General features: G+C 40.8%; 2 protein-coding genes across 8 annotated transcripts in view; one reads left to right on the top strand and one right to left on the bottom strand.

Moving 5' to 3' along the window:
- The first annotated feature begins 4,548 nt into the window (after positions 1-4,548).
- On the top strand, positions 4,549-13,609 carry LOC110988460 (uncharacterized). The gene is made up of 10 exons (XM_022251963.2): positions 4,549-4,715; positions 5,734-5,995; positions 7,210-7,373; positions 7,978-8,048; positions 8,599-8,701; positions 9,226-9,318; positions 9,551-9,681; positions 10,277-10,394; positions 10,679-10,847; positions 11,758-13,609. Exons 2-10 carry the CDS (start codon positions 5,840-5,842, stop codon positions 11,995-11,997), a joined length of 1,245 nt encoding a protein of 414 aa, XP_022107655.2. The 5' UTR covers positions 4,549-4,715; positions 5,734-5,839; the 3' UTR covers positions 11,998-13,609.
- A 314-nt stretch (positions 13,610-13,923) lies between these two features.
- LOC110988459 (uncharacterized) overlaps positions 13,924-17,666 on the bottom strand; it is a 56,623-nt gene continuing 52,880 nt past the window's right edge. For all 7 annotated transcript variants that reach the window (XM_087143924.1, XM_022251959.2, XM_087143927.1 and 4 more), the window contains 5 exons: positions 17,450-17,590; positions 17,220-17,289; positions 16,684-16,908; positions 16,057-16,175; positions 13,924-15,480 (listed from right to left, as the gene is read on the bottom strand). In XM_087143924.1, the coding sequence (XP_087000050.1) occupies positions 15,311-15,480; positions 16,057-16,175; positions 16,684-16,908; positions 17,220-17,289; positions 17,450-17,590 (725 nt within the window). In that variant the 3' untranslated portion in view covers positions 13,924-15,310. The remainder of the gene's footprint in view (positions 15,481-16,056; positions 16,176-16,683; positions 16,909-17,219; positions 17,290-17,449; positions 17,591-17,666) is intronic.

Below are 17,666 nucleotides of genomic sequence, written 5' to 3'. Positions count from 1 at the left end.
AGCACAACAAACACTAATTTTAGCCAACCCAAAACGTGGGCTGCGGGTCCACCATTGCAAAAAAATGCTTCTGCTTTCCACATTTAAATTTTCAATTTTATTTAAATTTTTACAGACCAACAGATGTTTTTTCTATAGAGATTGTCTGAAATTTCCTTATCGTCATTGTTTCCTCAAGAAAGTTCCTCAATCTGACAGTGGATTTCCCGTAACCTTAAACCCTTGTCCCAACCCTAGTTCGATATTGGAAAAGGGGTTCAGACGGATATTTAACACGAACACTGCACAGTTCCTCTCTATGGCTGAAAAGTTTACTCCCCGTCAAGACCCGAACCCTTCCCCTAAAGAGAGAAGTAAAGTCCTAATAATAGCTTTCAGTCTCAGTTTTCAAATTGCTGTGTCCAGTAACTATGTGATGGTAATCATTTAGTTCTATCCTTTCAACGGGTTAGATACACTTCCGATACTGAAATTCTCATTTCGATTTTAGAGTTATTCGTATATGGCGAGCAAAGAAAAGTAGATGCTTGAGAGAAAAAAAGTGATGTTGGCCAAACATTCAGACGCACGGACTCCTGAACTTCTTACTAATTTGCAGTTTAATACCGACTTCCATGTTAGAGTCTTCTCAGACCTCGTGGTTCCCGGCCCACCACACCTCTTTCCCTTCCCATCCACAATAACACACGAAGGTCGAGTACCTTGTATTACCTTGTATTACAAGGTACTCGACCTTCGACTTAAAGTGGCGCAGCACGGAGGATATATAGTGCCCTGCCCCTTTATGAACACGTTCTATGGGAATTGGGGAAATGAGGAGCAATGAACGTCTGTGTAAAGGACATTCAAAGATAAGAGGATTTCCGGATGCATTACAGAGGGATCATGTACGAGTTGGTTTACAAGCTTCATCAGAATTTAATGGCTTTGTTCACTATTACAAGAAAGACCTAATACAAAAGACCCTTGTACAGAAGGATTCATGAAGCAAAATCATTACCCTAATATTTTTTAGGCCTACTTAACACACAAACTATATACACAGTTTATTAAAGTCGAAGAAACCATTCTTTTAGATGTTTAGTCTATTTGACTGGATTGGGAACGCGTCGGACAGGTTGCTCAAAATATTAGACGATCGAGCACTTACGAAATCTGCTCACAAAAATTAAAACACTTCAACTGTACATAACAGTTGAAAAAAACGTCTTTGGATTAATTGTGTTGTGATTTTGCTCATTTTCCGTAGTATTTTTCTTCACAGTTACAGTCAGTATTTATTCCTGTAACAACCATACAGGATACTAACTTAAGAGTACTCAAGAGCGACTAACTTGGGTGAATTACTTCATACATCGTTTTCTTTTGTACCAATTAATTCTAATTGCAAAAGTCTTTCTTATACCACTAGATCATCGCTCCCGTTATCTTTCTATTCATCATGTCGGAACAGTGCGTCAAAGTAATCAGTCTGGCGTTCAAGCACTAGGCCTACCCTGTTCAGGGCCTTATCAGTGCCTCTATTTACTTTTTCTTCAAGGTTTCCACAGTGTCTTGGTATCATGATCCTCCCGGTATACGTGTAGTTAGCTTGATTATTTGTAACACCGGTAACAAAGTGTAGGGTTTGAATAAATAACATTCACGTGAATCTTGATAGATGATCTCCAAATGACAAGAAATTGATAAAATCATTTAATATATAACTACATGTACCCGGTTGCTCTTTCTGCATGGTCATTTGCTCAAAATTTGCTGCTCGTTTAGTCAGCCATTACCAAGATTTTGTATTGCCCATTTACCCTTTTCATTGCTCTTTTTTATCATTTCGCTGCTCACTTGGATTGAGCAAACACGGTTTTCTGCCGTGCTGCGTTACTCACAGGGAGGAAAACGAGACAGCCCCAAAGTCTGGTCTCCTAGTCGGACAGTACTCTCTCCAACCTCTACGTATAAGTGTGCTCACCCAGACTTCCAAAATATTTCGGACAATATTAGCGGAAGAACTTATCCGTCAGACTAAGGTACTGTTGGTTTTTTAAGTGCTTTGTATTTTATAGTAAGTTACGCTGAGCCTGCGCTGAAAAAGCAAACAAAAAGACTGCACTGGATATTCGAAACTAAACCACCTGGTGTTTCGACAGCCAGCTTATATTAACCACGGCCATGTGAAGCCACGGCCATAGAAGCCCTCTCTTACAAGGAACAATTATTTCTACTAAACATTTGATACTTCACATTTTAACGCTAATAAAACAGAATTGAGCGTTCGGAAGCAAAATACGAAGCAGAATTTGGGCAAAACAGATTGGTTTTGCTAAACATAATGCTTTTTTTCAAAATCGCACGTGTTTTAAAATCGAATGCATTTTCAAAACGAAGGTCATTTTTAAAAAGATCGTATTTTTGACTTTTGGAATTCATTTTAATGCATTTCTTTAAAAACCAAACGAGATTTTACAGATGCAAAACATGTTTTGTAGATTTGAATGGGTTTTTAAAGAGCAGATGAATTTGTATAAACGGAACTATTTTCTAGTTTGGAATAAATTTTTAAAGGGTGAACATGCATGTTTTCAAAATTCGAATAAGATTTTAAAAATCCAACACTTTCTTAAGATTGGAACGATTTTAAAAGTCCAAACATTTTTTAAGATTGGAAAAAATTGTTGAGTGTATTTTTGAAATTGGAACACTTTTCTCAACATAAAGCTGTCATTCGACGCATGCATTTACCCGAAATCTCATTTCATCCGATCTGAGAAAGCATCTGAATTGAGAAAGCATCCGAATTGAGAAAGCATCAAATGGGAATGACTGTAGACGTATTTTTTTCAAGTCGTATTTATTTATTTTTAAAAATCACGAAGTTAAAAACTTGTTTTGAATTTTGTGCAAGTGGGTCCATATAATACGGTGGTCTAATGTTGTCTAATCAATTTTCAGTTATTAGGTTATCTCCGTGAACTTTTGTTCTTGTATTTTGTTAAGTTAAGTTATTAAGTATGGGCTCCGTCCGCGGAAAGAATTATTGGAACGGGTGTCCGACGTCGTCGACCGGCAAATTCACAGTAAAGTGATCGAGTTCGCATACGCTAACTCTCAACTGAATGGTTTACCAAGGCATGGGAGTGAACATACCGGTACTGTACGTAGCCGGCAGACTCTTCTCCATGTTAACACGGAGAAGAGTCTGCAGGCCCCAAAGGATCTAGGAAACGACCGTTTAGGGTAGCGGGAACGGCTGGGTTTGCCTACGCATGCGCATGCCGAAAATAGCCGAATCGTCAAAAAAGGTTCGGAACTTCGGGCTGAACACAGTCAAAAAGACTGGATGCTTTTTATTCGCAGGTGGCGCTTTGGATGCTTTCTCAATTTGGATTAATGAGATGTCGGGCAAAATGCGTTCGTCGAATGACAGCTTTATGTAGGGAAAAGTGTTCCAGTTTTAAAAATATATTCGCGGTCAACAATTTTATCCCAATCTTAAAAAATGTTTAGACTTTAAAAAACGGTCCAATCTTGAGAAAATTTTGGATTTGTAAAATCTTATTCGAATTTTGGAAACATGTTAATTCTTTACAAATGTATTCCAAACTAAAAATATGTTCTGTCTATTCAGTTTCATCCGTTAAACATTCATTTGAAAACATGCATTGCATCTTTAAAATTTCGTTCACTTTTTAAAAATGCATTCCAAAAGAGTCAAAAATACGATCTTTTTAAAATAACATGCGTTTTAAAAATAGATTCAATTTAAAAAAAACACGTTCGATTTTGAAAAAGGCGTTTCGTTTAGCAAAAACGCGTTCCAGTCTTTTTGACCCGAATTCTGCTTTGTACAAAAATCGTTGTGAACTAAGGATAAACATTTTATAGGCTGGCAAACTTTGCATTTGGACAAAGTTTATGAACAAGGAAAGGAGTTAATTAAAGGCTTCTCCCTTTGTTTTTTGCTTGGAAGCCATAGCGTATACTTTACACTGATCGCCATTGTATATTTTAAGGATCAATTCTGTTATTTGTAATCTGATCAAAAGGGATGATGGGTGTATTTTCCCGGTGAATACCGAGCAGGAACCGTTCAAATTTTTTTCTGCTTTGAAACAAATCTGGACTTAACACTCGGCGGCAAAAAGCTACTTTGAGATTTCTGTATATTTGGATAGCTGGCTCCCAGCCAGTAAATAGGCAGCTATAGAAAGCAACTCAATGATCCGGTGGACTAGGCGCCGGCCAGTGCAAACGCTCAAGATGAAGGTAGCAATGTGTTTCCCAGAGAAAATTAAAGATTGTAATCTGTAGCAAATGCAACTTCAATAATATTTAGCCACTTACTTCACGGTATTTCTCAATCCCCCATTTGGAAGCCCCGGGAGATCAAATCTCAACTACTTGATTTCGAAAAACATTTCTACAGTTATTGTCAATTATAGCACCTCACGGCTCTTACCATAATTAAATTTTCCGTTTAATGAGCTTGTGCGCGCAGGAATTCATCGATTTATTGGGGAAAATCTCAGTCACATGGTGGCGCTATTTAAGAAGCGGTTTCTGGTCGGTCCGGTTGTCAATGTACACAAGATGGCGGAAAAAGTGTAGGCCTAAACTGCGTTAGATCCTGAGATATCTCTCTCTCAATATCTTCTTCTACAGGACGAACTGTTTTATATTTTTTGTGGCAGCTGTTCCCCTGATTCAAAGTGTGCTTCATAGTAAGTTATTAACTGTAATTAGGGGCTAATTTGGGAAACCACTAGTCTCTACTTCAGTCATGTTATTGTTCAAGTTTGGTTGTTCTGTCACCAGCGGCGCGCTTGAGGCATGCGAGCCCCAGACTGGAGGCTAGTCTACTGAACTCCCTCCGGGCCGTATCCTTGGCCCCACAACGGTCCAAAAAATGGAGACGCTGCGAAAACGTCTTCTGTTAAACCCCTTTTGCGGGTATGGATCACTCACCCCATCAAACAACCGATGTATTATTATGGGCGATTTCCAGTTTGTAAAACTAAAAGTCTGTGAAAATTTCAGTTTCGATTTTGGCCATACCTTTACTACAGCAGTTAACTCCCGACCGTTGACCGATGCCAAACACAGTCAGGATCTGTTCAGTCATGGAACCAAACGGCATTAGAGACAGTTGATCCCAACTTTGTATCACTCATAATGAAGCCTTGTGTATGTGTGAATGCAATTTGTCGAAAACAACAGCCGGCGGGTATTTTAAGATACACGATGTTGCATCCTGACTCCACTTCAGCAGTTGTGTACAAAGTCTATGGGGAGTGAAGAGAATTTTCTAAGTAGGCCCTTTTCCCAACAGCATCGGTAAATGTTTCTCAGTCCAGAATGTGTGTCTTTCCAGCACTTCTGTAATGACTGACTTTTATTGAGATGATTTATGATGAGAAAAGTGGAGTCAGGATGCAACATTTTTTCCAGAAATCGTAGCACAACTCTTGAATTTAATGCTAGGCCTACAGTACAAGTACGTGATGTCAGCCTTCTTGTAAGGCCATAATCAGGTTGGGGACCAAGCGGTGGACACAAATCTACAATTTCTATTTTCATGGCTTGAAAGTTATCTTTGGGGTCTGCAGTATGTGGGTACCATACCAGCTGAGTGGAGGACAAAATACTGTATATGTTTCAGGCCTGATTGTCCGATCTACACATACTTGATTGGTCGGTTCTGCATGAAATCTCCATCTTTACTTCCCTTTGCTGAAATAGTCTTTCACAGTTCATCAGCGACAGTGGTGAATTCAGCAGCAACGAAACAGAGTGGAGATATGACCAAGACTGTGTATCATTCAGATGCTGCCTTTACCCCGTCGCCATGGACATGACCCTTCCACCATCCATGGAAGCCTACACTCCGCCCGACAGCCTCTGGAGGTTAGTGGAGGAGAACGTCACTCCAGGCGAGAGGCAAGAGATCAGGGATGTCCTGGGCAACTCCATGGTGGAACAGAGTTTAGAACTTCACACAGAGGTTGGTAGCCTTGTAGTAATGGACTCAAGAACCACCTTTTTTTGTGCAAATCAAAACGAAATCCTAACCTTCCTCAATGCCCCAAAATCCTCTGGGTGTTTTTCAGATAAATTTGAGGCTGAAGGGCAAAGAGCGTGGCTGGTCCCAGAGGATGCATTGTGGCAAGGTCTTGCATAAACTTTTGAGTTTTTTAGGCTCTGCCAAGCATAAATCCATGCCTAGATTATATACAACACTATCCACACTTCTCTTGGATACCATTTGCACCAATCAACATAATGACAGGAGTCACTCGAGGATTTCTGATGGATTGAGGCAGTGGTCGCCCCTTGAAGAAGCGTATTATAAGAAATAGTTAGAGGATTTTGGAGGATTGGGGCTTTATCCATGTTTTCCACAGTTCAGTTGGAGGATTTTGAAGGAATGAGGATATATACATGTATATAAAAGCCTAAATGGTCAGTGGGGTTCAAGTCAATGAGCTAATTACAATCAGCTCTGCTCTGGAATATAGTTTTTGCCAGGCAAAAGCAGGTTACTGACCAAAATGTTACGGCATTGTGGGTTTATTCTGAATGGCTCCAAGCCAAGTTTTGCTTAGCACATAAATTTGCAAAGCAATATGTTGGACTTAGCAACTCTAGGAAATTTGGGCCCTTCAGAGCACCAGCCAGATGCCATACCATGGCTGTTTGGCTGGTAACCAGTTTAAAGGTGCCTTGAAGTTCTATGAAATTTGCCCCAGACTTTGTTTGATGTAATAAAAGTCAGAGGGCACCAGTCATTAGTCCCGTTACAAAGCTGGCTAATGGCCTACATGTATCATGACCACTGTAGAGGGGTGGCAGTGATGGAATTAGTCAAAAGAAGTTTTACTACTTTCAAAAACAGTCATTTTAAAAGATTATAAACTGAAAATTATCACCCTTTCTGAGTAAATTTCAGTCTCCAAAAAGTTTCCTTTTCAGTTGTTAATAATTAAATTTGAGAAGAAAAGCGAGAAATTTTTTAGTCAAGGGAGTTGTTTGCACAGTGAGAGGCGCAAGCTTGAAGGGAAATTCTTGAAAAATGTGCAGCTTAGTGAATAATATTTTAAGAAACTTACAGAATCAGGTGGTGAATGAAAACCTAATTGGGCAGTATTCTAGATTGGATTGCATATGCCATACCCCGCTCTTCATCTGAACTCCCATCACTTGTGCATGCACTCTCAGGTCGAAGCGCTGCTGGAGATTTGGCGTGACTTTCGGCAGGAGTCTGAGCCAGCGTTGCCCCCAACCAAGGCGCTTCCCGAACCCCCGCTGCTTAGGAAGAGCCTGAAGGGACAGATCCGAATTCTCGTGGAGAGTCTGAAGGAACGAGCCAAGGAAGAAGGCAGGTCGGTTACTGGCAGTATAATGACAGTGGTTGTGGCCGGTTACTGGCAGTATAACGACAGTGGTTGTGGCCGGTTACTGGCAGTATAACGACAGTGGTTGTGGCCGGTTACTGGCAGTATAACGACAGTGGTTGTGGCCGGTTACTGGCAGTATAACGACAGTGGTTGTGGCCGGTTACTGGCAGTATAACGACAGTGGTTGTGGCCGGTTACTGGCAGTATAACGACAGTGGTTGTGGCCGGTTACTGGCAGTATAACGACAGTGGTTGTGGCCGGTTACTGGCAGTATAACGACAGTGGTTGTGGCCGGTTACTGACAGTATAATGACAGTGGTTGTGGTCGGTTACTGGCAGGCTTCGGCCATGGGCAAAGACCAATTCAAGTAATTGGGACACAGCTAAATGTCTCGGAGAAATTCAATAAAAGTATGATGGATTTGTTTTTCCTGGGGGGGGGGAAATTGATAGGTAGGCTGCTTGGCAACCTGCCAAGTTGCTCATCAGTAGGCTTGTCATGAGAGCTGCGGAAGTTGCCAGCACATATCCATTCGGTGTGGTGTGTGTCAATTCAGTAGTCCTTTCTCGTTGCTCTTCTCATCTTAGGGATTCGGGGTTGAGCTTGTCCAGGCGCAGCAGTGAGGTTCTGGACTACGTGCTGGATGACAGCCCAAGAGGTATTTCATTAAGAAGAAGACTTCAACATCTGTTTTAAACATTATTCCCTGGAGGAGCATTCCCACAGACTTTCAGTCTCCACTTTGGTGTGTTATCTTTTACAAACTGAATTTCTGTCACATTCTATTCACGGTGGGCTCACACCGTTTAAAATTGGGTATAATTTTGTTTTTTAAATGATGTTCTAATTTCGCCTGAACATTTTGTACTTGAACACGTAAAAAGATCAATTTATCAAATAACTGTACCATTGGGAAGCTGTAGTTTTTGAAATGAAATTGTGACTTGGCAATGTGTGGCATTGTATCATACACTGCTCTTTGTGGCTTTGCTGTTACCTATCAGCACAGCACATTTTATGCTGACATTGTTTGTGCAGGAGTTGAATAGAAAATATCTAATTAGTCTTGTGGGTTTGGGGAAAGTGTTTTTAGGTTTGCAAAAACCGGAAATGTTCTGTAAGCTTTGATTGGCATGGGTTAGAGAGACAGAAGAATTGACAGTGGCAATTTCTTAGTACGTTTTCTGTCGATGTTGTGCGCATGATAGAATGTAGCACTCCACCCGGCTTAAGAAGACCCTCAACTGCTGTCAGCAATCGAGATGGACGAGAGACACCCTTGAGAATGACGCCCTCTAGTGATGGTGATGAGTAAGTCTCATTCTTTGAGGAAGATCGATATTGAAAACATTTGTATGGAAAAATGGCGTGGGTGAAGCATCGGTGTAAACTGTGGGGGCAGTTGTTGGTTTCTGAGGCTGTTGTTACACGTTTAATCACTATCGTAAATCACTGTGTTTATTTTGCAAATTTTTCACATGAATGTGATCCAAGTTTTCCTGAAGCGTGGTGCTGCTGGCCAGGAAAATATGACATCCCAACCAAAGGATATGACTTTTGTAGATGAAGACTTCGGGTCTGTAATGCAGCTGGTTAGTATGCATTCGTGTCAACAAGATGTGATTCCAAAGTGGCAATGCATGGTATGGTATACCACCACCTTACTGCTCGTAGTCACTACTTTTCTGTTTAGGCTGGTCCTCTGTCACATGTTAGTTCTTGAAGGGAAACGCTTGATGGAAACATGGAAGGTAATACAAGGGCCTGAAATACCAATTACGAAGGTGAAGCTTATTTGTTTTTGTTTTGTATCCTTGGTTGTTGTTTTTTCTCAGATTGTCAGCAACATCCACACTCAGTGACCGGGTAGACTCTGTTAGGGATCAGCTGACTTATCTTGAGATAGATGAAGTTGTCCAAGAATTGAGGTACGTGGAGTTCCATGTTTTAATACCTTTCTCTTGAGATTACCTCTCCTGTAGTCTGAAATTGTGGAGGGTTAAGGGACCAGTGAATTTGTCCAGTAAGCTATGACAATGTGTCCTGCTCAGGGACACAAACCAGATTCAGTATGTAAGTCAGTATCAAGGGCTGAGTCAGACGACAAAGCTGAGTGGTTAAAAAATTCCTGATTCAATCAGTATTTTTCACCGGCATCAGGAGCGCCTTGGAAGACGAAGTTAGCCAACTGCTGCGGGACATCAGCTTCTTGCAAAGTTGCCTGGAGGAGGAGTCAGACTTCCGAACATCTTCCAGGATGGTGGTACAGCAACAGGAGCCATCCATTCAAGGTCAGTTGAATTGATAGGCATGGTCCCCCTAGAGGGATTCGAACCAACCGAGATTGATCGTGGAATTTACCCAGCCCTCAGTTAGCTTCTTAGGTACAGAAATCAGCTTTTTACAGTGAGACCTCTTCACAGCAACAGTCCCTAACAGGGATTTGAACCAACTTGCAAAGGCTGTTAGATTTACTCTTTATTTCAACTGAATGATGGTGTGCCCAGCACTTTCTAAGAACCTCTGTGGGAAAAGACCAAGGTCCGTCAGTCAGGTCTGTCAGAGAAAAAAGTCATGTTAAAGTGATAGAAATCAAGATCATGGCAGGGATTTTTGATGAGCCACTTTTGATGTGTTAACGGAATAATGATGAACTTACAGGCTATATCCTTTCCAGTCTATAGCAGTGGCTGTGGCAGTCTTCCTGTTCATAATACCAAACAACTTTTCTCCGCAAAATGGCCTTAAATATCATGGAAATGGTCATACTTCAGTCCTGGAAAGTCATGGAACAATCGTTGAATTTGGTTTCAGATTTCAGTGGAAACTCTAAATATTTATGTATTTACAACACCTTTGTGAAACACGTTCTTGTGTCCTTGACAGAGTTACGAAAAGAGAAGAGTTTTCTGGAGAAACAGCTAGAAGAGGCCTCCTCCATGACCACTATCAACCTCATCAACTCCGTCCAACCAAAGACGGCCGCCAAGCCTACCTCTCCAAAGTAAGTGGAGAACAGGTCCCAGTTGACCCCAAAGGCATGTCTTCTACAAAGCTTCCTAAATTATCCCTGATCAATGGCACATTTCTGTTGTTTCTTCAGACAGTGGCTCCAAGCTTCATGCAACCCATCACTCCCTGGTAAAAATCAATCATATGTTGCCAAACCAGGTGGTTTTTTTTGTGTCAGTTATAGTCAAACAATAATTATTGTTGTACAATAAAATCAACACGTGCCCTGAGATGTTAATGTGCAAGTTTCTCCCTTCTCTTTCATTCCTTCTTTAGAAAACTTCCTGGCCCCTTGGTGCCGTCTAGCAAGAGCTCTTCCAAGCTTCGTCCATCCCCACCATCCTCAGCGAGCAACGGGGCCAGACAGGGTCCCTTTAAGGCTTCACAGCCTGTGGGCAAAGTTGGAACAGTCCTGGGCTCGTCCAATGTGAGCCAAGAGAAAAAGGTACAGTTGATTGAGTGCATGGCAAATGACCTTTTTGTGGAATTTTGCCTTGGGGGGTGTAAATATGTCTCCATCCAGAAGTCAGATTTGTGCTGTGCATTCTCCTTGCCTTTTTTCTCCAGCACTTCGGTTCAAATCCCACCCTGGTTGGAGTGGCTTTTAAGTCCCCTACCTGATTTTGTTGGTTCTACCATAATATTTATTGTCTTTCTCACACCTCTAAAACTGGACTTTTGAAAAAACTGAACCTTAGACTTCTGTGGTTGTGAGTTAAATGCTTCAGTGGGCATCACTTGCACCTGGCAGTTATGGATTAACATCCTATTGGAGTATGCTTCAGAAGAGTTTCACTACAGCTCTTGCAAAGAGTTGACATGGTGCTCATAACGTTTCTCTCGTAGTGATGTAAAAGATGTATTTTACAGTAATTTGCAGAAGTTCAGCATCATCCATACAAAATGCATGAACCTGAAGAAAAACCAAACTTGTATGTTTATTTTTCAAGTATAACATTAGTGTCTTGGTTAAACAGGCATTTGACTACATTTCCATGATTTGAAATGTTAATAGTCCAATATTTAGTGTGATCTCCTTTATTTAGACTGGCTTTTTTCACCCATGCTGTCTTACAGACAAAATGTTATGCAAGAACTGCCTTTGCAAAAAATTTCATTCAAATGTGTACAGCACTACACTGATGTTATGCACCACTGTAAAAACATGTTAAGTAATCATTCAGTGAGACAGTGTGATGCAGGACCAGTGACATAAATACCAATTAAATTCCAGGTGGTCTGAAACTTTTGCAAATGACTGTAGAAATTTCAAAATTACACATTTGGTAGAAATCAAAGTAAGTTCAAAATAGAGGAAAAAATGCAAACATTGCACCCTTTCCTCTATCCCACAGGCGACTATCAACCCACCAAGCTCTGCAGTCCGCTCAAAGCCACCCAGACAGGGATCAGCAGGTTCCTCTCACAACCTTGCCTCAAGAACTGCACCCTCAGCCACCCACAACCCATCATTGTCCCCTCCGCCGAACCTGCAACCATCCCCACCATCCTCTGCCAAGCCCCCCTCGGGTCGGCCAAGCTCAGCCCAGCGATTCAGGACAAGGGTCTTGGAAGCCAGGCAGGGAAAAACGTAGCAGGAAATCCGCCGGGCAAATAACAAAATATCAGGGTTTCCCTTGGAATCTCCATGCCATCTGGGATATACAGTAAAGGTTTCGAAGATTACCATGTAAAGACTCTTTTGCCTTGCTCTCTGGTTCACGAGCCAAGGAAAGCTACAACCTTGTGGTCATCTGTGAGCAGTCAGTTCCTGATGCTTGTAGGTTTAGGGTAGCGAGTGAGGATCACTTGGACCAACATTACTAATTGTACAGTGAGTAGCAGCACAACGTTGAGCTTTTTGACGCACAAAGGTGTTTGAGGAACGGAGGTGTCAAAATGGATTTAAACCTCTGCCAACTCATCTCTCAGGAGTCTCCCGCCTCTTCGACTTTTTTTTATATTTTCCTGAACTTATAATGGGAATCCTCATCGAGTTCACTTCAGTGGAAAAGCCCGTCATGACAAGTCACAGGACTGGGCATTTTCATACAGCCATCTGATCCTGGATTGAGGACAGAATTTTTGTCTGTTCTGTCAAGATTGCACATTGTAGAAGCATTATGCTAGATATTTAAAAGAAAAAATCATCAAAGGCCGGTCAGTGTTGTTTGTAGCTGGCACATTGCCAGCTACTGTTGCTGCCAGTGTTTTATAACAGAACCAGTGCTTTCTGTGAATGAACTCAATTTTGTGTACGTTTTCTTGAAGTGTAAATACATGTATAATTGAAGCCTGAACTGTTTTCAGCATTTCTGTCTTAAACTTTACGGCATTCCTGCAATATTTAAAATTTTATGATCTGTGAGTTTTGAAAAGATTTTTCTATACACTGCAGTAAATCATAGTTTCAGTCTAACCTCCTTTGAGTGGAATGTTTTAACAAGAAACACTAGATGTTCTGTAGAGTTCCACATGTGGATCATCACTCTCTGTTTGTTAGGCCCGAAAGAGAAAGAATACAGCCTGGAACTTTCAAGCTGTACAGGTCTGTTCATCAATATATAATGACAGACAGCGCATAGGAAGTACAGTTAAAGGAAATCAGCTTATCTGAGGGAAAACTTTCATTTTCAGTGTGTTATGTTTATATTCTGCAGGATACACATTTGTATAATTCAGAAATCTGTGTTGAAGAATTTAGAAGATAAAATCTCTAGGTTGTGAATCACTTTGTTTTGTTGCTGAATGACTGTTCTAGTGCGCTGACTTCTACATAACGTGATGATCGGTGATTTCAATGGAGCAAAGTTGCTCAAACCTAAGAAACTATGAAAAGCTTTTACTATAAAAGTGCCTGAAATTTATACATGTTTATGATAATGTGTACATATCTGTGTACCTACATGACATATGGTAAACTTTTCACAGGTGATGCATTGACTAAATTTAAATTGTGAGAAATCCGTCCAGTGAATTAGAAAAATCAACACAGGGGTGGTTTTGTTCAGTTCATTTGCATTCCACCATCTGCCTTGCACTTCGTGATGGTTTCATTTGCAGTTCCGTCCAAAGATTTATAGCCAGTGTTTGTTGAATTTAAAGGAAAGATTTGAAACTAAGTACAATGAAGTTGACATTTTAAATAAACTGGTATTCTTGTGTCATCTCGGAAGATCCTGAAAAAAAAAACTCATTTGCAAACCAGTCACCTTTCTGTCATTTATCCTTTGTTTACCAAAGCAGCCTCCATTATTACACACACTGCAGAACACAGAGAGCTCGGATTCAGGCAGATTTACTCTCCTTTTTTCCTAATTTTATAAAGGTAAATTTTCAGTTTTCAAATAGCTTAGAGAAATTCTTGCATGATGACTTAACTGTGCTACTGTACCAGAATATACAGTTAACCAGGGTACCAGCTATGACCTCAAGTCGGGATCACAGCATACATGTACATCTAAAATGAAGTTAAGGTTGTTTATCAAAGTGGCAAAACAGTAACTGCATGGTCAAAAAAATTCTGTAAATATAAATACATTTATTTACACAAGAGTACAAATCAAGGCACATTTTCCGTCATAAATTCAGATGTTCAGTAAGATACGGCAGCCTCAACATGCTTTTAAGGTCCAAGTTCATGCAAAGTGAAGCACGGATAAAAGTGAAACTGGCAATTCAAATGCAATCTGGGTAAAATAAAGCCTCTTGTGGTTTCAAAATACTTGTACATACATGTTCCTAAATTGGATATTTAGTCTAAAAATACTGCAGAACCACAAGACACCATCCAGACATGTGAACTGATCTTCTGAACAGTAAAAAACAGGAATCATTTCAACAAGACAATAACCATACACCACGCTACACGTTCACAAAGATACCTTCTGCGGTCTGTGCCTTCAGATCATCACTCTCTTGATTCTTGGAAACATTTTCTCCTTTAAACATGTTAAAATAGAGAAGAATGTAAGTGCTCTTAAACCAGTTCTTCATAAAAGACAGGACTGTGTAATGCCAGCATTACTACATTTAAAAAGTTCTCTCCTAAATTACCCCGTGAGGCATTGATCGGATTTTACGAGGCACAACTCATGCTATCATAAGTCCATGTATTTACAATGAAATTCAGACCACTGGATTTCTTAAGGAACTGAAAAAGGAAAGCCCAACGTTTTTTTTTAAAATAACATCAAGGAATACAAAATTTTTACAGTTCAGGCAGTAAAAAAGTTGAAAAATAGTTGACGATTTATATTCTACTGTGCACACACATGAATTACTGAAGTACTAATCCGAATACATGTATTTCCCTTCAAAATGGGCATGCGATTTTAAGCAAATCTTGCTTTTTAAGTACATAATTCTAAAAGGGAGGAATTTTCCTCCTCAAAATCCACTGCTTAGCTAGAGCTGAATCATCAAAGTATCGGCATGAACATAATTTTGATTAAAAAAACACACAAATTTTCCGCTGGAAAATTTCCTTAAGTCTGAGTACGTCTTCATTTCGTCCTTGCTGTCCATATTTAATGCAAGAAATAGTACCTAAGTATCAAAAATACATCGTAAGTAAAAAACTGGATATCCCTCAGGTAAAACTTTCCACTTGAGTAAAATAGGGACAGATCTGAGAAGCTTGTTCACAATCAAAACTGGCATTGTAAAAAAAATGACAATCTTGGAAAATCTTAGTTACAAACGTACATTCCATTTCCAACTGAATACTGATTCATAAGTGTTTTCACACCATTGAATTTAAGTACACAATCATACAAAAGGGAATGTTATTTGATACGAAAACCTCAAGTCAAGTCGTACTTACTGTTGCAGACACAAATCTTAAGATAACAGACAAGATATGGCAGAAGCAAACTGTCTCATGCATCCATTCATTCACCATTCACATTATGGACAGTTAGCAATGCCTGCACCATTCATCGGGTCACTCGTTAAGTTGACTGCTGGCAGGGTCTGGCTGCCGGGGTTGAGGGCCGTGGCAAACTGGCGGATGCATCCAATCAGGCCCGAGTCGAAGTGGCCACCGGTCAGCGGCGCTATGTCACCGGGGTAGCCGCCTGTAAAGAAAAGAAAGGAAAACGGTGGATCAGACCACAGCTATGGGTAGAATTTGGCATACAAAATGCAGATAGGGCTTGGATTTAGTATGAGTGAACTGTTAATCAAATGGATGTCACTACAAGAAAATGGAGTTGTGTCATCATTTTTCAACAATGAGATTTTGGTATTTTGGAATGCTATAAGATAAAAGAACCTTCTGAAGATATGCAACAATTGGGGGTAAATAATTGAAGTATATTTAGAGCTTTCAAAATTGGCAAGACCAGATAATGTTTGGTGAAAATGAGCTTAATGAAGTATAGAAAGTCACTTCTGAAATCACCTTTATAACATTTGTAAATACCTGTTTGTGGAAACGAGAACTGATTTAAAAGCATCTACAAAAACGTTGAAGGAAACTTTATGTAAAATTTGACATATGACCTAAGCCCAGGCTGAAGGAGCACTCAGCCCTCAATAAACCTGATTGAGAGTTTGCAAAATGTTGTTCACTGGTGTACGAGTAAACGAATACAGATGGTGTTATTTCTTTGCAAGACAATATCTTACTCCAGATATGCTTGGCCACTTACCCAGATATAGCAGGCTGCCGAAGGCGCCCAGTCCCGACTGCGTCCCAGGGCTCTGGGCGGTCACTGTTTGCTGGTTCTGCTGCAGATCCACAATTGTCATGGAAGCTGTTCTGCCAAACCTGCATTGGCGAGATCAACAAAGGCGGAAGATTGCGAGGAACCGATCACATTCATGCATTTCTGATTTTCATGATTGCAATAACCTCCAAGACAACCTCTAAACACTACATGGAATCGGAACGATGGAAAGTTTGCAAATGTGCTTGTCTAATTTACTATCACATTTGTAGGAATGTGAGGCAAAACTCTTGCTTATACCACAAATACCATTTGTCATAATTATTGCTAGAAACATTCTTTCCATGTCAGATTGACACAGTGTGTTGATTTGCCTGAGGTTTAGGGGATCATTCTCATGACAATGGCTGCTGGACTTGACTGCACATTCCTGACTCGATGGGTAATTCGCAATCAATGGCCTAGGAAGTATGCACCGTAGGCTCACACTGGTTTGTGTTCAAGCTGGTACTAGGCGTATGCAACCGATTTTTTACGGAATCTGCACAAAATAACCCACGCCATCTTTGCAGAGTATGAGAATTCTCCAGCTTCTCTGGATCCACTTGCCTAGCGACGCTGACACTGTACCACATGTTGGTGTTGATCGGGATGCTGTTAGCCCTGGCCACGCCTGCCCCGTCACCCAGGTCATAGCGGAACTCCACCCGTTGGTTCTTGATGCCCAGCACGATGAAATCCCCATTGCCGCCGGCACCAAACCACAAGATCAGGCTATTGGCCGAGGGGTCACTGGTGCGAAAAGTCAGGCTGAACTGGTTGGATGAGAAATCGCTGTGCAAATGGAAGAGAATTGCGAATTTCAAATATGATCGGAATACATACAGAAGCAGTCCAAACTGGCATTCCGACCAATGGGGGCTGGTAATTATTCCAGCACGTACATTCAACGAGGTAATCATTAACAAAGTGGATAATAAGAAATCAGTAACATTGCAAGCAATCCATTACAAACAACAGATGTAGAATGAAAGATACTATACTCATCGACCCAACACCAGTAGGTGTGAAGAAACATGCACTAAATTTAGCAGGATTCAGGTCTCCGAGTATTAATGCCCGGAAGCTTATTCTTGACGGTATACCTTGCAATAAGCTCTGAGGAAAATACCATATAGCTCCGTCCCATAAAGTGGGGAGTAGTGTAAACGAGATCTGCATGAAAAGAAACAGGAACATTTCAAATTTCTTTAAGCATCCCAACATAACTTTGACTGCAGTTCATACTCAAATATACAGCAGATTCAGGCAAAAGATTAGGGTAAAGGGTTTTAACACTCAACTTCAGTTCGTAAAAAAATATGACACAACTCACTGTTTGCACAAGTTGATCCCGTGTATGGTAGCGTGCAGAGGCACATGGCTTGTCCGTTGTCGTCGTGGTAACAAGTGCCGCCATTTTGGCATTGGCTGGACGGCAGGAGAGACTGGCAGGGCGTTGTTTCGCAAAACTCCCCTGACAAAAATTATGCGGGGGGAAAAGTGGAGTTCAAGATCCAATCTCATGAATTAAAACATGCCAGGGCGTCACA

Source organism: Acanthaster planci, linkage group LG12, assembly GCF_054643075.1.
Source record: "Acanthaster planci isolate LZ-2023a linkage group LG12, COTS_SCS, whole genome shotgun sequence".
Lineage (NCBI taxonomy): Eukaryota > Metazoa > Echinodermata > Asteroidea > Valvatida > Acanthasteridae > Acanthaster > Acanthaster planci.
The sequence above is the reverse complement of the archived record's forward strand: the minus strand, read 5'-3'. Positions and strand labels throughout refer to the sequence as shown.

What these genes read in the sequence shown, in the direction of transcription:
- LOC110988460 (XM_022251963.2), top strand. Translation starts at nt 5,840, where the DNA reads ATGGACATGACCCTTCCACCATCCATGGAAGCCTACACTCCGCCCGAC. An exon ending in GTTTAGAACTTCACACAGAG is followed by an intron (nt 5,996 to 7,209) that starts GTTGGTAGCCTT and finishes ATGCACTCTCAG; the next exon opens with GTCGAAGCGCTGCTGGAGAT. An exon ending in GCCAAGCCTACCTCTCCAAA is followed by an intron (nt 10,395 to 10,678) that starts GTAAGTGGAGAA and finishes TTCCTTCTTTAG; the next exon opens with AAAACTTCCTGGCCCCTTGG.